The sequence below is a fragment of the Chiloscyllium plagiosum genome, chromosome 3 (assembly GCF_004010195.1).
Source record: "Chiloscyllium plagiosum isolate BGI_BamShark_2017 chromosome 3, ASM401019v2, whole genome shotgun sequence".
NCBI classification, from domain to species: domain Eukaryota; kingdom Metazoa; phylum Chordata; class Chondrichthyes; order Orectolobiformes; family Hemiscylliidae; genus Chiloscyllium; species Chiloscyllium plagiosum.
The window spans coordinates 14,015,467-14,036,346 of record NC_057712.1 but is presented as its reverse complement, the minus strand read 5'-3'; the positions used below and the strand labels follow the sequence as shown (position 1 = coordinate 14,036,346).

The 20,880-nt window shown below is 40.1% G+C and overlaps 1 protein-coding gene across 2 annotated transcripts in view; it reads right to left on the bottom strand.

Moving 5' to 3' along the window:
* Window positions 1-20,880, bottom strand: part of nbas (NBAS subunit of NRZ tethering complex) — a 261,417-nt gene that overhangs the window by 44,657 nt on the left and 195,880 nt on the right. For both annotated transcript variants that reach the window (XM_043677491.1, XM_043677501.1), the window contains exons 43-46: window positions 18,714-18,964; window positions 15,334-15,668; window positions 6,812-7,030; window positions 4,716-4,918 (exon numbers count right to left, since the gene is read on the bottom strand). In XM_043677491.1, coding sequence (XP_043533426.1) covers window positions 4,716-4,918; window positions 6,812-7,030; window positions 15,334-15,668; window positions 18,714-18,964 — 1,008 coding nt within the window. The remainder of the gene's footprint in view (window positions 1-4,715; window positions 4,919-6,811; window positions 7,031-15,333; window positions 15,669-18,713; window positions 18,965-20,880) is intronic.

Sequence of the window (20,880 nt, the reverse complement as noted above, 5' to 3'; positions counted from 1 at the left end):
TGAGGTTGTCCATTTTGGAAGGACAAATAAGAATGCGGAATACAGGGTTAATGGTAGGGTTCTTAGTAAGGTGGAGGAGCAGAGGGATCTTGGGGTCTATGTTCATAGCTCTTTGAAAGTTGCCACTCAGGTGGATAGAGCTTGTAAGAAGGCCTCTGGTGTATTAGCGTTCATTAGCAGAGGGATTGAATTCAAGAGTCGTAAGGTGATGTCGCAGCTGTATAGGACCTTGGTAAGGCCACATTTGGAGTACTGTCTGCAGTTCTGGTCGCCTCATTTTAGGAGAGATGTGGAAGCTTTGGAGAGGGTGCAGAGGAGATTTACCAGGATGTTGCCTGGAATGGAGTTAAAAATCACAACACCAGGTTATAGTCCAACAGGTTTAATTGGAAGCACACTAGCTTTCGGAGCGACGCTCCTTCATCACCTTATGAAGGAGCGTCGCTCCAAAAGCTAGTGTGCTTCCAATTAAACCTGTTGAACTATAACCTGGTGTTGTGTGATTTTTAACTTTGTACACCCCAGTCCAACACCGGCATCTCCGAATCAGGCCTGGAATGGAGAATAGGTCGTACGATGATAGGTTGAGAGTGCTAGACCTTTTCTCATTGGAACGGCGAAGGATGAGGGGTGACTTGATAGAGGTTTATAAGATGATCAGGGGAATAGATAGAGTAGACAGAGACTTTTTCCTCAGGTACAACAGTGTTACAAGGGGACATAAATTTAAGGTATAGGGAGGGATGTCAGGGGTAGGTTCTTTACCTAGAGAGTGGTGGGGGCATGGAATGCGCTGCCTGTGGGAGTGGCAGAGTCAGAATCATTGATGGCTTTTAAGCGGCAATTGGATAGGTACATGGATATGTGCTTAAGCTAGGACAAATGTTCGGCACTACATCGTGGGCCGAAGGGCCTGTTCTGTGCTGTATTGTTCTATGATCTACCTAAGTCAGGGCCACTTTCTGATGAAGAGCTTGGAATGACTGTCCTTACAATATAGCAGGTCAGGCAACATCAAGATTCCGGATGAAGGGCTTTTGCCCGAAACTTCGATTTTCCTGCTCGTCGGATGCTGCCTGATCTTCTATGCTTTTTCAGACTCTTGAATCTGATCTCCAGCATCTGCAGTTCTCATGTTCACCCTGTCCTTACAAGATATGCAACAATCATTTTCCCAAATTCATGATTAGATCTTTCACCTCTCCATATTCAAAACTTCTCCAAAAATATTTGTCAATTCAAACCGGACATCCACGAAAACATTCTGGGCAAGTATGATTTTCTTGAATGCTGCCAGGCCTATTTGACTAAATGTATGCAACGAACACTGATCATTTCAGGATTTAAACCTGAACTAACTGATCAAATTCTCTGGAAGGTCCCAAATAAATGAGCTTGCTCAATATCATGCCAGTTACAACTGGATTAAAATCAACTGATCGTGAAAAGAGCTGATCGAAAATCTGTGCATGTAGAGTTCACTTTTGCATGACATGCACCACTGAACTGCAGTCACAAATGTTCTTTCCATGCAATGACAATTCAGGATTTACATTGCCTCATAAAATGTCTGCCTTTCTCAAAGCATATGAAACCTCAGAGGAGTGAAAATTACAGTGTAACTTTTGGTTGTGTTGGTAAATTAAATTTATTTTGGTAGGCAAAAATTTTTGTTTAAAAGCAAAGGTCTGTCATGAGATTAATATTTGAACTTTAATTAGCACGGTTTTTATTTAACAATTCAAGTAACAGAAGTAATTTTCCATTGTTTTTCCTTCTTCACTAACCAAGGCCATACCCCTTCTAATTTCCTCACTGTGACATGACTCGTCTTATTTTAATCTTAGTTCAAATAAAAATTTAAATTATTGACGTGCTTAATATTAATGCTCTGTAACGTGGTCTAGAATCACATGTATGCTAATCTCTCAGCTGCGTTATAAAGAATGTAGTTCAAAATCTAAAGCCAAATTCTTGAACTCTTTGACACTCTTTCAGCATAACTAGATAGAATTGCCATTTCTGCTAATAATAAAACTCTAAACATGGTGAAGGAAATTGATAGTACATAGTTCCTTTGACCATTTTGGATCTTATTCAACCTTTTACTTTAGGTTACTTTCAATTTTATCTCCCAAGTCTCTCACTTGAAAGAGCTCCAACCCCACACGTTTACATATAGACCATGTGTAAGCCACTGACATGGTATAGTTAATTAGTATGATCGATCCAGAGAGCGTACAGGAATACAGAGCAAGGGAACATACACTTACGTTGTTTTTTTTTAATATTTGAGACAAAGGGACAACAAAGGAACATCAACCACATTGTTAGGCAGATTTGTATTTCTATTCTTACATTTCAATCCCGATATGTGCAAAAAAGCTTCCACTTCAATCTGTTTTTGCAATATTTAAGTTATGTAACACTAAGCAATTCTATATGCTTTTTTCAGAGGCAGTTACTCTTTGTTCTAATGCTATTATGTTATCTCCAGTAAGAACAGTGACTCTGGCACCCATTTCTTCTCTCTAATGTTTCCACACAGATTATACACTTCAGTGTTTAATTCCCAGTTGTGATTTTTCTGCAGCCATGTCTCCATGCCCATCAGAGCAGTCAAGTCCCACCAAATTTGTTGGGGATTTTAAATTAGTCACTCAATTAAATTTAGAATAAAAATCCATTATTAAATATATAAACAATTACATGGCAGTAACTTAAATGTTGCTAGAAAGAGACATGAAGTTGAAGCTTTTCATTCTGGACTCATTAGGACTGAACCACTCAAACATAAAACTTTAGAAAGGAAGGAGCAATTCACAGAAACCCGACAGTATGAGTCCACACCAACCTTCCATCCCACCCAAACCCACACCCCACCCACCCTTTTCCTGTAACTCCATATTTCCCATGACACAGCCACCTAGTATGCATACCTTCAGACCCTGTGGGAAGTTTAACACAGCCAATCCACCTAACCTACACATTATACACTGCCTGGACGTTTAAATGTCCTGCCAACCTTCAAACCAGCTGGCAGATTGTGAGGGGGGGGGGGGGGGGGGTGAGTTGCAAATCCAACCCAAGGAGCACTATGTAGATCCTGGGTCAAAAGATGGAAAAAAGATTCATTAAAGGTGATACCTGGAATACAGGACTATATTAATCAGGGAACGATGAACAGGCTGGATTTCCTTTCTTTTTTGACGGTGAACATAACCTAATTTTGAAAAATATTGACAGAGTTGACAGACAAGTATTTCCACCCTCTCTCACAGCAGGAAAAGTAAAAATAGAGGCCATTAGAACAAAGATAGTTAAATAGAGAAAGCATGGGAAACTTCCTGATCAGTAGAGGTAAAAGTAAGTGAGAATTTTGAACTCCATAAACAGAAACTAGTTTAGATGAATAAGTAAGGGCGTTTGTTTAATTTGTTCATGGGATGGCTAGCTGAATCTGCATTTATTGCCTAACTCTAATGATCTTAAAGATGTTTGCGGTGTGTTGCTCTTTTGAACCACTGCAGTCTGGGGGTTTGGTACGGACACCCACAGCGCTGTCAGGGAGGGTGCTTTAGGATTTTGACCCAGCTACTTTGAATGAATGGCAATAGAGGTCCAAGTCAGGATGGTGTGCAATTTGAGGGGAAGCCTGCATATGGTGATGCTCCCAGGCACCTGCTGCCCTTGGCCATCTAGATGATACAGGTTTGTAAGGTGCTTTGAAGATATTTTGAGAATGTATTTAAAATGAAGTCAGGTAATCATATGAGAGCGTGGGAGTTGCGCAAGTAGAGTTCAAAAGAAGAAGAATGGGAAGGGATTTGCACAGAGCATTATTGGATCAAATAGCCAGTTTCTCTGTTGCATATTTATTTCAGTCTGTATAATGATTGCTGCAAACTCAGCACAATTAAAATTAAGTTTGTGTCGCAATAATTAAAAAAACAATAGGCAAACAATCAGAGGTAGTGATCAAGATCTCTGAATACCTAAGTCATTCATCGCTTAAAGCCTTTTGTGTTAGTTAAAATGCAAATAGATTAAAGCAACAGCATATTCTGACAGTAACGATTATCAAACATTGTCCTGGTATAAACTTCGCACTGCCTGCAGTAACACAAAGGGGAAAAAATGAAAATACCCAGGAGAATTTTATATGAGAGAGAATGATCAACGATGTTAAATGCACAATGCAGACTACAGAAAAGCAATACAAAATCATGATTTAAAAAATAAGCATATGATTCCTGTTATCCCACCTTATTCAAATACAAATAATCTATTCTCATAAATATCATAAGGCTTGCTAGGCCATCATAGAGGGCAATTAAGGGTCAACCGTTTTGTCTAGTTTGGAATCATATGTAGGTCAGACAGGATAAGGTTGGCAGATCTTCCTCCTTGATGAACACCACAACATCAATATTAGCTATCATGGTCATCATCACCAAGACTAGTTTTATATTTCAGATTTTATTCATAGAATTTAAATACCAGCTGTCATTGTGGCATTTTAATCCAGAGTTTTAGTCCAGGACAATAGGTTACCAGTCCAGTGATATAACCACCATGTCACTGGTTCTGACTAAACATAATCTAGATGTAGTGGGCTGGTATGCAAAGATAGCTAAATAGCCCATGTATAGAAATATTCGGTAACTTGAGCTAATTAATTCAGAACACCAAAATGTACCTGCTTGGAAGCCTACCTTAGCACATTTATAACTCTCTGTATAGCATCTTGCACGACAGCTTTAGGGGATATGTCTTGAGATTCCACAGCAACTAGAAGCATCTGCTGCATTATATCAAGAGGTTGCCCATCTAGAACCATAGTAACCACCAGGTTGTGCAGTTTACTACTCTCAGATCTCGAAAGGTCATAGAGCCGATAGTATTTTTGGAACAGGACCTGGAAAGAAAATAATATTCAAAGTTTGTGAGAAGATTTGTAGCTCGGATGTTCGTTGCTGTGGTTCTGTTCGCCGAGCTGGAAGTTTTTGTTGCAAACGTTTCGTCCCCTGTCTAGGTGACATCCTCAGTGCTTGGGAGCCTCCTGTGAAGCGCTTCTGTGGTGTTTCCTCCGGCATTTATAGTGGCCTGTCCCTGCCGCTTCCGGTTGTCAGTTTCAGCTGTCTGCTGTAGTGGCCGGTATATTGGGTCCAGGTCTATGTGTTTGTTGATGGAGTTTGTGGATGAGTGCCATGCTTCTAGGAATTCCCTGTCATCTCGCTTTCTACTTATATCGTTGGTGCCTATATGCACCAAGACGAATGGCTGTTCACCCTCCCCTTTTAGAATGCTCTGCAGCCGATCGGTGACATCCCTGACCTGTGCACCTGGGAGGCAANNNNACTAATGTAGTGTATAAAATCCCATGCAAGGACTGCACAAAACACTATATAGGACAAACAGGAAGACAGCTAACGATCTGCATCCACGAACATCAACTAGCCACGAAACGACACGACCAGGTATCCTTAGTAGCCACACACGCAGACGACAAGCAACATGGATTTGACTGGGACAACACTACCATTATAGGGCAAGCCAACAAAGAACAGCCAGGGAATTCCTAGAAGCATGGCACTCATCCACAAACTCCATCAACAAACACACAGACCTGGACCCAATATACCGGCCACTACAGCGGACAGCTGAAACTGACAACCGGAAGCGGCAGAGACAGGCCACTATAAATGCCGGAGGAAACACCACAGAAGCGCTTCACAGGAGGCTCCCAAGCACTGAGGATGTCACCTAGACAGGGGACGAAACGTTTGCAACAAAAACTTCCAGCTTGGCGAACAGAACCACAGCAGAAAATAATATTTTTCAGATTTGTTTCTTGAACTAGGGTCTGAAAACAAGCTCGGGACAGATTTTCTGACTCTCAGTCAATTCTGTATTAAATTTGACAAGTCTCTCATAGTGCAGGATTTACATCAATCAGCTGCTGTAACCCTGTGCCTTAAAGATCCAACATCACAATCCACCACTTTGTCAGCTCCTGAAAAAAGATAGTAAAAGTGTATGGCAGGTCAAGTGCTAGATAGGGATTCTGGATTAGTGGTGCTGGAAGAGCACAGCAATTCAGGCAGCATCCGAGGACAGGCAAAAGGTGGTGTTGGGTCCTAGAGGAAAGGGGATTTTGGGTTCAATTGGGATGGTGTTTATTAGATTGAGTATTTCTGGCATTGTCTTTTTAGTTGTTCAATTTCCAAATGTTTTTTCTGTTATACCATTATAAAAGGCAGAAGGTTTTTTTTAATATTTAAAGTGCTGTTAAATTGCAGATTTTTAATTAAAGAACAAACTTACATTTATATAGTGCTGTATGTGACTCCATTGTGTCACCAGATGCTTTAGAGCCAAGCACCTTTGAAATGTATTCACTTGCTAAAGTGTTGGGAATTTTAGCAACAAACATTTACAGTACAAACTTCCATAAACTGCAACAAAGTAAGACACCAAGGAGACCTAGGAATACAGGGCTTTAAACTAGCTTGATGATGGAGCTGTTTTTTTTTGTGGAATTGAGGAAAATTCTAGTTGGGACTTTGCTTTTACATTCCTCAGGTTAGAGTTATATTGTCAGTAATGTGATTGACCTTTATTGTACTTAACACAACAGCAATCATGGTGTTAACAAACATGAACAACATATGATTGCCAAGCACAACTAGCCTTCATTTTATATACACAAAGCTATGATTAAAGGGTTTGCCTTGTGCATGTCATATAATCACCTTTTATGGAAGATGAACATTGTGCAGTTGGTTGTGAAGGACAGGATTAGCTTTACCTGTTTGTTAGCCTTTAGGGAGTGCACAAAGCTGTGGTTGAGTGTTTCTAGATGAGCAAATGATTGCTGTAGATGAGTCAAAGCCTCTTCATAGCTGACTTGGGAATTTGAAGCAGGTGGGATGTTGCCTTCGAAAGCCTTCTTCTGCTGCTTCTCACTGGCCTGTTTGATTGCTTTCATTGCTCTTTTAGTAATCTCCAACCTAGCTTGAACATGCAGCTGCAAAGCAAAGACAAAACAATAGAAAGGAAGTGAGCACATACAAGAAAATATGTTTCTGACATAAATGAGTTGTGCACAGAAGTATGAAAAAAGGGGTGCATGAATCAAGAAGGAAAGAAAATGAAGTTCAAACTATATATTCAAAGTTAGTGCCTAACTTCCTCGTGTTCCACTTTCCCTTTTAGAATGCGCAATAAGGGCAGTGGAGAGGTGGGGGTGGGGGAGATGAAACAGGTTTTTCATTTGAAGCACAAAACACTATGCAAGTTAATTTTCATGCTTTAGTAGATTGCTGCAGATCACATTATGCAACTTAACTGCACTTGTTTATTAGCAATAAACTAGAAATTTAGTGTAAAGTTTCTATTGATGTGTATCCAATATTGAAGTTGTTTGACATGTCTCTGCCATATCAGCAAATTGATTACAATTCGCTAGTGAATAGGTATCAATACCACAAAATCATATGAGATCACCAACTCACTGCCTCATGGCTCTCAGAAACTGAGATCCTAATTCTGCATTGCACCTACTTTTAGGTGACAACTGAGCTGATCTTGGATAGCCAACTTAGTTACTTAATCTTCTCAGGTGGATATTCTCACATTAGTAAGAAAGTTATAGATTGAGGAATAAAGCAGCTACACAGACTGAATATGTAGCTTTACTCTGAAAACTATTGTGAATGAATAGTTAAGCATGATCATACACATACAGAGTGACTATGAACACAATACAATACAGCAGAGGAACAGGCCCTTCTGTCCACTAAGGCTGCGCTGATCCAGAGTTCTTATTTAGATCTGCTACTTAATGCACATTTTCCATCTGTTCACCTCCCATTCAGGTCTATCAAGATAACATTTTCAATGTTGCTAACATGCCTGCTTCCACCACCTTCAGTGGCAGTGCATTGCAGATACCCACCAACCTCCGTGTGAAATATTTTCCCTGCAATTCTCCCCTAAAATTTCCCCCTCTGACCCCGAGCCCTCTTGTAGTTGACCTTTCCAACCTGGGAAAAAGGCTCTTAGTATCCACCCTATGTAACCCTCACATAATTTTGTAGACCTCTATCAGGTTGACCCTCAGCCTCCATCTTTCCAGTGAAAACAATCCAAGTTTATCCAACTTTCCTCATAACTAAGACTCTTCAGCCAGGCAACATTCTGGTAAATATTTTCTCCACCCTCTCCAAAACATCCATGCCCTGCTGGTAGTGTGGTGACTAGAATTGCATGCAATATTCCAAATACGGCCTAACTAAAGTTTTTTACAGCTGTATCATAACTTGTCTATTTTTATATTTGATGCCCCAACTGATGAAGGAAAGTATGCTATATGCTTTCTTCATGTGGAGATGCCGGTGTTGGACTGGGGTGGATAAGGTCATAAGTTTTAAGGCACCAGGTTATAGTCCAACAGGTTTATTTTAAAGCACAAGCTTTCGGAGCTCTGCTCCTTTTTCAGGTGAAGTCATCTGATGAAGGAGCACTGCTCTGAAAGCTTGTGATTTTAAATAAACCTATTGGACAATAACCTGGTATTGTGAGATTTCTGAGTATGCCTTCTTGAATGTCTTGTCCACTTGTGTTGCCACTTTCAAGTCTCTGTGGACCTGTACATCCAGATACCTCTAAATGTTAAGGGTTCTGCTATTTATTGTATAAATCACCTCTGAATTTGTCCATCCAAAAATGCATCACCTTGCAACTGAGGGGAGTGTTACGGACCAGGCCAGACCCCCTCAAAACATTTCAGCCTGGACCCTAATTTTTCTAGTTTCTTTAAGCAGGTGTAATTTAGATATTCTAGGACTGACACAGCTGGTCAAAACCCCCCGGTTTTAAACAAAACAGAATTTATTTACAGAATGCTGAAAGAAACACAAATAAAATAGAACAGGATACAGAATAACTTAACCTATCCAAAAACCCAGACTATTCCAACTCAATGATGCTGTTCCAAATACCTGCAACAATCACTATAAACAATCCTTGATAAAAAAAAAGGTAAATTCAAACACAGGGTCTTACAGGAGAGAGAGAGAGAGAGAGAGATGGCAGAGAGATTCAGCATCGAACACCTTCTTCCATGGAGCGGTTTGTTTTGGATTCCCAGCTAATAACTGATCAGCAGGTCTGAGCAGCCAGACTGCTAAAACCAAAACACAAAAAAACCCACAGAAAAGCCGAGCTGAGCTGGTAGAACTGGCCACTCCCCTTTCATTGTACAAGTGTTTTTTCTAATACTTAAAAACTTATTCAAGAAAATAACCCAGACATCTCAGCAACTCTGTCCTGTATAACACTTTTGAAAAAAAAACCAAGGACAACACAACCTTGTTGAAGTAGCAGCATCATCACATGCTGCAGGTGGTCAGGTTTCTAGGTTTTGTGGTATGAACTCTTGTACTTCTCTCCCAATCATAAGAGGCTTAACTGTGTTTTTTAAAAAATGCTTAAAAGAATACTATCCAGATAAAAGCAAGAACCTCAGCAATAATGTTCCTTAAGTATAACTATCAGTTTTCAGCTATTATCCTTTTGGAGAAAGTTTTAAAAGGAATGGTATAGGCCAATGCAAAATTAGTCTCACCTTACAGCTAATGCTGTAGCCAGAATATATACTGCATTATCTTTATGACTGTACTTGGAGGAAAGAAGCAGGCAATCTCAATATGTGCAGTAAGAAACTGGATATTAAGATATTCATAAACCATAAGAAATCTTTTTCTGTAAACAAGTCACAATAATATTTTTAATTAGCTTGGTCTATTAAGTTTTCATTTAGGAATATAGGCACACATTCTGCCCCTTGAGCCTGTTCTGCCAATTAGATCATGGCCAATCCACAGGCTAACTCCATACACTTGCCTTAGGCCTCTATCCCTTAATAGCTTTGCTTATCAAAAATTTATCAATCACAGCCTTAAAATTAACAACTAATCTAGCATTAACTGTACTTGTGGGAGAGAGTCTCGAACCACTACCATCCTCTGTATGTAGGAGTACTTTCTAAAATCTCTCCTGAACGGTCTGGCCCTAATATACACTCTAGTTCTAGATGTTTCTATACATCTGTTGCAATATTAAAATACTTGAATAATTAATAATCTAGCCTTTGGGAGGTCATGTTGCGGCTGTACAGGACATTGATTAGGCCACTGTTGGAATATTGCGTGCAATTCTGGTCACCTTCCTATCGGAAGGATGTTGTGAAACTTGAAAGGGTTCAGAAAAGATTTACAAGATGTTGCCAGGGTTGGAGGATCTGAGCTACAGGGAGAGGCTAAACAGGCTGGGGCTGTTTTCCCTGGAACGTTAGAGGCTAAGGGGTGGCCTTATAGAGGTTTACAAAATTTATGAGGGGCATGGATAGGATAAATAGGCAAAGTCTTTTCCCTGGGGTCGGGGAGTCCAGAACTAGAGGGCATAGGTTGCAACATTTAAGAGGCATTTGGATGGGTATATGAATAGGAAGGGTTTGGAGGGATATAGGCCGGGTGCTGGCAGGTGGGACTAGATTGGGTTGGGATATCTGATCGGCATGGACAGGTTGGACCGAAGGGTCTTTTTTCATGCTGTACATCTCTATGACTATGACTCGAACTGTAAAAATCAAAACGTTTTCTAAATTATATACTTCATGTAAGTGTCAATAGCTCACTCCTTTTCAGTGCAATTGTCAAGTTGACCAATGCTAAGAAACTGACTAGAGGGGTTCCTGTGTCAAAAGTTTGACAGGCTTTGCTGTTGAGGCAAAAATCTCATTCTTGTTACAGACAAGAATGGAAATAACCTTGCTATGAATCTGCTCTGTATAAAGATGAGGCACATATTTACTAATGATAGCTCGTAATGCACAGTTGTAACTTTTATGATTTATGTACAGCGGCATCCATGTTCAGCCCAACAATCATAAATCTATACTTTAGGCCACGACAATGGTTGAAAGGTCAATCCTCCTTTAGACAAATCCAAGATGGCAGACATGACCTCAATAACAGGAATGAAAACAATCAACTGTTGCTATCACTTTACAAACAACCTGAGCCAATTTCTAACTGAGGAAATTTGCTGCATTCACAGAATGGCTATTGAATTGATTATTTGGTTGGTAGTGAGATATGTATATGCTTTTGTGTGAGAGTACACATGTGGAAGAAGTAATTTTTAAAAAAGTCCACACATCTCAAATATTATGTAGATAAAGTTGGTGAACAGCAGTAGAGCGGAACAGGGTAACAGTGATTTGATGTCTCTGTCACAGGTTGCAACCAATAGGGTACCCTTCATTGTCCAGTGCTTTCTGGGAGCCAAAAAACTACACCATGTCTTCCACAGCCTGCAACACATTATCAATGAGGATGAGCATCTCGCCAAGACCTTCCCGACAGCGCCACTTCTTGCCTTTAAACAACTGTCAAACCTTAAACAGATGATTGCTTGCAGCAAACTTCCCAGCTTTCAGGACAGCATCGACCACAACACTGTACAACCTTCTCATGCTAACCACTGCAAGACATGTCAGAGTGACGACATGGATACCACCATTCCCACAGAGTGCAGTGGAGGCAGGGACGCTAAATGTCTTCAAGGCAGACATTGATAAATTCTTGATGTCACAAGGAATTAAGGGCTACGGGGAGAACGCAGGTAAGTGGAGTTGGAATGCCCATCGGCCATGATTGAATGGCAGAGTGGACTCAATTGGCCGAATGGCCTTACTTCCACTCCAATGTCTTATGGTCTTATTACCCGTGAGGACACTACTGACCATATGGCAGGTACTCATATGACCTGACCAACATTGTCTTTCTCATATGCTGCAGGCAAGGACGCCCCAAGGCATGGCACACACGACACTACGACAACATATGAATGGACGCCATGCAACAGTCACCAGACAGAGGTGTTCCCTCCCAGTTGGGGTACACTTCAGCAGTCAGGGACATTTGGCCTCTTATCTTTGGGTGACCATTTTCCAAGGTGGACTTCGGAATAGGCAACAATGCAGTGTGGCCAAGCAGAGGCTGATAGCCAATTTCGGTACCCATGAGGATGGCCTCAACTGGGACTTGGGTTCTGACTATAGGGGACTGCACTACACTATTCTCTCTCTTTCTCTCACACACACACACACTCTCGCTCATACACACACATACATCCTCCACGCTCACACCCATGCACACAACCCCTCACAAGCTGATACTCCATCACACCCACGCAAATACTTTACCAAGCTTTCACACACGCAAACACAAACTCCCACGTGTGTACACACACACACACACACACACACACAATTTTTTTTGGTTTCATTTGTATTTGCAGAATATTTGCAGATACATTCTATTTTGCTCAAAAAGTGCACAATCTGCAGGCAGTCAATGCTGACATTCAATCCATTTAATATTCTGTAAATACCACGTCAGAAATAGAAGCAGTCTGACTCAATGCTGGGATACTGACAGACTCTAACCTCACACCTTTAATGCGTTGTCTGAGCTGGGATGTAACCTTTTGTTATAAAACCCCAAGTTATCTTGAGAAGGTGACTTAAGAGAAGTTCTGGGATTTACATATTAATGAACCGAAACCTGCAATCCATTCTAAAAGATTTAACAGCAATCTAGGTTTGTTCAATATATCATTTCAGTTACATGACACTGCAATCTTCTGCAATAAATTCCGTGTTTTATGATCTTATGCTCCACAACCACCTGATGAAGGAGCAGTGCTCTGAAAGCTAGTGCTTACAAATAAACCTATTGGACTATAACCTAGTATTGTGTGATTTTTAACAGTGAATTAACAGCCTATTTGACACCACACAATAATTTTCATTCAATTCAAGTCAATTTTGCCACTTACTTTTCAATACAATTCTGAGAACAGTGACACTGTGAAAGGAGAAAGTTTAAAAATATTTTTGACTGTAATATCACAGAGGCTCAGCCAATAATACAATATTTTACAAAATGCAGTCTGGCAATATTTGTGGAACCGAGTCATCCTAACTAAACTATTGTTATTTTAAGATTCCAACTCACATAAGTATTACATTAATTATTCTAAATGTATTGTGTTTAAACGTGATTTTAAAAATCATCTGTATTTTGACAATAAACATTTGGTACACATAAGGGCACTGATGATGTGTTAATGTTCAGCATTATTTCTGGGCAGGCTTTAGACAAATAAGAATAATGCCTCCCTTGCATTAATGGCATGATTGAAATTTTGAAGGACTGCCTTACACTTTTAAATCAGGAGTTAGTATTGCATGAAATTTGGTTATGGAGAACACCTGCAGCACCTAAATTCATGATTGTCTGCAGATCACCTTATGAATAAGATATTGATGCGCATAGCCTTTTAGTTGTAACGTTGAACGTCATTGGATGGTAATAGCTTCAGATTGCATGCAATGTCTGTTGCGTCAAAAAAAAATCTGTTTATGTCGTGCAAGTCTATGAACACACCATAAATAATTGGGTCAGTAGGTTTGGAGAGGATCTCTCTGCAGGCATTATTTTAATACTTCATGCAATCTTACAGTTTCTACAACTGTTGTCAGATTTGGCCGACAGTCGTGTAATCTTCATTTTGATTGTGAGCCTGTTAAAATTGTGTGGTGGTAACACAATTGTGTGGTGGTATTTATCAAAAACAATTTCACACATTGAAGGCTCACAATAACATTCAGTGTTGTTCCAAAATCCGAGTCCTATGCAATTATTAGGAACTACTGACATTATGATCCTTTTAACCATCATAATAATTATAATAGTTTTAATGTCCTCTTGTATTTCGTTTGTATTTACATATAACAGAATCTTGCATGTTGTTATTTTAACAATCCAGGCGGTGTAAGTAAAGTATCCTAACGTGGCACTGAATCAGTGCAGTTGTATGCATTGAAATCACACTGCAAGTGTTGACTAGCCCTATACTTGTAATGCTTCAACTGGGAATTATTCAGTGTTTGACTAGAGATACAAATTTAAGTACTCAAAATGCCCTTAAAGGGATGAGTCACAAATATAGTTTTCTACACATCACAGGCAACATTACACAAAAGAAATGCACCGAGTAATCTTGTCTATTAAGCACAACCAGTTCTAAGGAGTAATGGTCTGGATTCTGGAGCAGCAATGACAACAAAACCCAGTTCCTTTCAGTGATCCTAAGCCCTGGATTTTCTCCACTAACATGGGTGGTTTGAATTGGGAAATTTCATCACAACACCTGTCTTGTTCGAAATGTCTGGGTGGTAAATCTTGGATGCTTTTGGGTAGGGCAGCCAGGGGTGTGTGCTTGGAGAATGATTCAGACTTGCCAGCCTCAAAGCCCCCCGTGGCTAAAGGGATGGCCAAGTGCTGAGGTAGGTTAATTAACAAGTCTACCATTGCCTTTGTTCCAACTGTTCAGTTACATCTTTTAGCCCGCTCGACTTCAATGCTCACACACCATCACCCTTCATCCCCATCCTACGCCCTGTGTGTAATTCTTAGGTATCAGGGGACGACTTGATACCAAACCAACGCATCAAACAACCTTGCCTTTCGTGTCAATATCGTCCATGGGCAGACCTCTGACTCGCGTTAAGATGAAATAAAATCAAGTCTAATACAACTTCAACTATATTTTTTAAAAACTCTCATTCATGAAAACCATTCAAAACTTTTAACACTCAAATGGTGCATCACTTTCAAAACCAAACTTCTATTCATAAACACACAAAGACAGAAAACCAGTTAATAGCCTCTTTGAGCTGTCAAATATATTGTGAACGTAGAGCACTTTGCTGAGATAAATATGTTTTGAAAATCAGCTCATGTATTTGCAAAGAGACCCGAGGGAAATGTCACCAAACAGTGCCTAAATCTGCTAAAATTAAGTTCCCTTGATTAAACGGTCACCAAAACTGGTTGCCTTTCATTTTCATTTTAAAGGACTGGCGATTTAAATAATTTTACATCATGATAGTTAGACTGATCTTATAGAAACATCAAGACTTTATATATATATATTCCATAAAATTCAGACTCTCGTAAGAGCTAAAATGAAATCTATATATGAGCCACACCCTGCCCCCTTCTAACAAGGGCAAAAATACCTGGAACACCACCACCTGCAAGTTCCCTTCCAAGTCACTCACCATCCTGACCTGGAAATGTATCGCTGTTCCTTCATTTTTGCTGGATCAAGATCTTGGAGTTCCCTCCATGAGGGATTGTGGGTCAACATATAGAATGCGGAATGCAGCCTATCAAATTAAACAACTTCCATTACCTTGTTCACAGAATTTTCAGAAAAGGTGAAGTCATCTATTAGTCCAATAACATCTTCAGGGAGAAGCCTGTCGAAATATTTTGCACATGTATCATAGGCATGCAACCATTCAGCTTCTTCCTGTGGTGGTTTTTTAATAAGCTGGATATCTCCAATCCAGAAAAGTTTACGAAGCCATGTAGCATAGATGCGGTTTGCTGAAAGCATTGTGCCACCTTTCCCAGGAATTTTGGGTGCTAGTTTAGAAACTGATAAGACATTATGGCTGTTAAGAACTGGCTCCAAAGATTCCAAAGGATCAGCGTCTCCATCTATCAGCTTCTTGTAATTAAGATCTGATACAGAAAAGAAAGAAAATAAAGCCAGCGCACACATGGAACAGCAATTAGAAACTAATTATCTGCAACACTTAGCTTTGAATTGAGATTGTTTTAATTGACCAAAGTAACAAAATATAATTCATGTGAGATATTATTGAGACTAATAATTTTTAGAAGGATATTTCAATTCCCATTGGTTGACGAGGAAGATCAAATAACAATATTTCACTTTTAAAGGTTTCTACGGTAATGAACAAACCAAAAATAACACTCTCAATCTCAGTTGGTAACTTATAATCTAAATTCTAGAAAAAAATCTCCTATTCACCTTTTACCTTTTAACTGACAGAAAATCACTGTCCACAGTTGTATTCCACTTCTTCTGCAGACATCTCAATCTCCAGAAACTAGTACAAAGCTGTTCTCAGTTCCCAATGGCTTTTTGTCCTTTCCCAGCTGGTAACACCTAATTCCCAAACTGATTCTTGAGTGAGGGTTACTCTAGCGATCCCACGCTTTCTACCTAAAGTTAGCTGAATCTTCCAGTCTTGGTTAAATCCTCATGAACACAAACTCTTCAGTTTGAATGCACATTCCCGTCCACATTTTGTGTGGTGACTAAGAGGTCCAGCATTTTCTGTGGTTAAAATGAGGACTAGCCACCTCTATCTTTTCCTGTAGCTCTCTTTGAAGACTGACTTGTCTGAAGCATTTCAGGATTTCTTAAGAAAAACCCACAGGCTGTAACTACAATGGTTTACTATGGCTTGTTCCCCTCTCAAAGTTCACCGACATGGTGAGGTAATCACATGTGCCTAATAGTTCATTGGCATTTTGCATGGCTAGCTTCTAACACCCAACTTCATTCCACCAATTATTTTGCAATGTGACGATTCATCTTGTTAGCTTTAATCTGTTTAAAAGTACTGTTTAGATATTAAAAGGAAACTAGTTGGAGCAATATTTATTTTTTTCAAATACAACATTAAATGTGTGACTGGGTTGGGATGGAAGGCAAGATGGAGATAGGGAAAATGGAAATCTAGTGGGGGAGAACAAACTGTGGACTGAAATATGCTGCAGAAAGAAAGATGGAATGTAAATAATATCTGAATGTACTTAATGCAAAATAGATTATACATTTACTGCCCCATTAACAACTGCTGAATTTGAGAAGCACAAAGAACTCGACTACCAGCAACTTACATAACTCTGAAAATCCACGTTCCACATCCTTTTGGACTCCAAGTTTCCACCATACGTTGATCAAATAAAATTGCCCAGAATTATTTTGTACATTTCCAAGTAGATTGAGAAATTTTCTATTAGGTTTTTCTTCCATGATACATGTAACTCATTCTACCAATGAGGTAAAGAACTAATTAACTAAGAGACAGCCCAATCCCCTCCTAACATGACTCATAAATAACACAAGTGTTCAATGAACTCAACCTGACACCATGTAATTCATGGAGTTTAATATAAAATGTACAGTGCAGTAACTATTTCTATTCTGTAAATTAAAGGTGTCTGCATTTTCCAATGCACTATAATTATTTAAATGCCAAAGATCATTATTGTGTAATGCTTTATTAAACATCTATTTTTGTTTTAATGAATGTCCAGACCATCACTGTCATGAATTATGCTTACTTGTTTTATTTATATTGTCATCACAATTTGGCACTATAATGATTTTTCAATAATCCTATCCCCATCTCATTCAGCTATGCATCTCTCTTGTGACAGATGGAACCTGGATTCTTTGCAGCTTTAGTCCAAGGCTTCAGAGGAACTCCATGCAGCATGCAAGCCTACTGACAAGTGACGCATTCTGACATTCATGAAACTAACTCTGAACTATGGGTGAATAGCTCCACTTCCTAATAGATATCTTGGGAGAACTGAAGGTTAAATCAGTAAATCTTGAGTGCAGTCCAAAGGTAAACTGATATCCGAATAACTCATCTTTCCAGAGACACCTACTACCGAACAATGCAACATCATACTCTGCAATGCTTCGGATTCAACTGGGGGAGTTGAGAGTGTGTTTCTGATGTATGGACAGTCCAAACACTCAACACATTTTGCCTAGGTTTGTGCCCTGGATAGGACAGTCCATCTTTTAATGAGTCTCTCATGTTTGATTGCTCAGCCACTGCCTCACCTCAAGTTGGAATACCCTGAATTCTGAAGAGCTGACCAGCCACAATCCACTTGCTTCAATTAGTGTTTCAAGTTCACAGTTTCTGTTCAAGAAGTGGATAGAATCCATTGCACCAGGCAAGCAAACAAAACAACTGACTTGTCCATGTTCATCATGATAAATTGTCTCCATAAACCCAGAGAGCTTGTGTTGCAAATAGGCCACTGGGGCACAGATTGCTAGGGTTTTCATGTCTGCTACAAGGACATCCATAAGAGAGATAATAAGGTAGCAGATAGTGACATTGACACGTGGGAGGTAAAGTTAAAAATCACAACATCCAGGTTATAGTCCAACAGATTTTTTGGAAGCACTAGCTTTCGAGATGCTGCCTCGTTGTCTGTTGAACTACCTGACGAAGAGGCATCGCCTTGAAAGCTTATTCTTCCAAATGAACCTGTTGGACTATATCCTGGTGTTGTTTAGATTTTAACTTTGTCTACCCCAGTCCAACACTGGCACCTCCAAATCTGGGACATAGTCACTGAAGGTTTAAGATCTGGAAGTTAACTGTTTGAAAGGGCTTTGGAAGAGGTGAGCAGAAACAAAAGAAGCACAAACTGACTGAGAAGTGGACTTAGAGAAAGAAAAGGTTTGGGATTTGTACTCTCAGTCCCACAGTCTTCACCTGCAGCAAATGTAGCAGAGTGCACCATACAAGAGAAGGGCTCCGGAGCCACAAGAGGCAATGGCCAACACAAACTCAATCATCATGGCACAAATCATTGTCTAATGAGATGGAATGCACCATTCAGAGTCCGGCAAAAAGAAATTGTAGTTATATTATTTTTAATGCAGTTGAAGTGCACAAGTCAGAGATAAAAACTTAGCCTTTAAACTATTGACCATCATACCTGGCGTAACGACCTTCAACTTCTTTAGAAGCTTTATGTTAGTGTCTGGTTTGATGGGTTTTTTCACAAATTCAGCACAGCCGCAGTTTTCCAGCAGAGTAAAATAATAAAGTAATCGGACATGGTCCACACCATCAATGCCAGGATAAACATATTTTGACATGTGCTCATGAAAAGCTTCTTGGTTGGTTTTCAGAACATCGAAAAGATCAAGATTTCGGACTCTATTTTCAATTTCTGACGTTGACAGCCTGAAATTTAAACCAAAATCATCTATGAATGAAACAGTTCCAGGGATTGAGCTTCACATTTCTCATATCTATCTATCTATCATCACCCAAGTACCTGATAAACATTGGACTCTGTCCACAGAAATAAAAGCAAAATACTGCAGACGCTGGAAATCTGAATTAAAAAGAATAAGTGTTCGATAAACTCAACAGGTCTGGCAGCATTTATTGGAAGGGTTCTGAAGAGGAGTCATACTGGACTTGATATGTTAACTATTTTTTCTCTCTCCACAAATGCTGCCAGTCGTGCTGAGTTTCTCCAGCACATCTATTTTTTATGGCAGCATTTCACTGTTGTTGTCAGTACTAAAAGCAACTCATTCTGAAAATATCGTAATGTAGTCTTCCTTTGCATTTTCACGCTTGCCTCCATTGTTCAGACCATTGAGTATAGGAGTTGGGATGCCATGTTGAGATTGTACTGGATGTTGGTGAGGCCATTTTTGGTGCACTGTGTACAGTACTGGTCATCCTGCTATAGGAATGATATTATTAAACGGTGCAGAAAAGATCTACAAGAATGTTACTGGGATGCACGGGTTGTGTTATAAGGAGAGGCTGGATAAGCTGGGACCTTTTTCACTAAAGTGTAGGAGGTTGAGAGGTGACCTTATAGAGGTTTATAAAATCAAGAGGGGCATAGATACCATGAGTAGCAAAAGTCTTTTCCCGAGGGTAGGGCAGTTCAAACCTAGAGGACACAATTTTCAAGTGAGAGTTGAAAGATTGCCTTTTTTTCCCCCACACAAAGGGTGGTTCTTATGTGGAATGAACTGCCAGAGGAAACTGTAGGTGTAGGTACAGTTACAACACTTAAAAGACATTTAGACAAGTACATGAATAGGAAAGGTTAAGAGGGAAATGGGCCAAATGCAGGCAAGTGAGATTAGTTTAGTTTGAGAAACTTAATTGGCATTGAAGTGCAGGACTGAAGGGCCTATGTCCATGGTGTATGACACTCTGCATAATTGGGTAAAATTTGAAACCAAGGTAATTTATATTATATTACAGCCTTGAATTTAATTAGTTAACTTATAAATACATGGCCAACGAGTAACTTCTGAAATAGAAGCAACATTCCCACTCCCATCCTGTCTGAATTGATTATTTCTAAGGCCAAATCTTCTCTGGCCAGAAGGAAAGTCCATTAAAGGCTGGAAACCCAACTCTTTAGGACTTCCTCCAGAATGTTTCTAGCCTTTGCAGGCTTATGGAAATGCATAAACTTGTCAAAAAAAACGACTTTCTATATAGTTGGTGTTACAGACAGATTACAAGTTTTAAAACAAATTTCACTTCTCGGTCTCACCACCTGACTGAAACCAGATTGAGATTTAACCCTTCCACATTTTTAAATAGTGGTGACGCATTTTCCCCACACTCTCTGTTTGAGGGCTTTGGTTTCGTAAGGACAGCAATAATACTTTCTGAAGTTAAACCACAAGTAAAGATAACTTCTACACTCACGGCACAGGGGTGAGGCCGGTGAGCACGGCAGAGCAAGGGGGTGAGGCCGGTGAGCACGGCAGAGCAAGGGGGTGAGGCTGGTGAGCACGGCACAGCAAGGGGGTGAGCACGGCACAGCAAGGGGGTGAGGCCGGCGAACACTGCACAACAAGAGAGTGAGGCCGGCGAGCACCGCACAGCAAGGGGGTGAGGCCGGTGAACACGGCACAAGGGGGTGAGGCTGGTGAATACGGCACAACAAGGGGGTGAGGCAGGTGAACATGGCACAACAAGGAGATGAGGCTGGTGAACACGGTACAAGGGGTTGAGGCTGGTGAACACGGTACAAGGGGTTGAGGCTGGTGAATACGGTGAAACAAGGGGGTGAGGCCGGTGAATACGGCACAACGAGGGCGTGAGGTCAGTAAAAA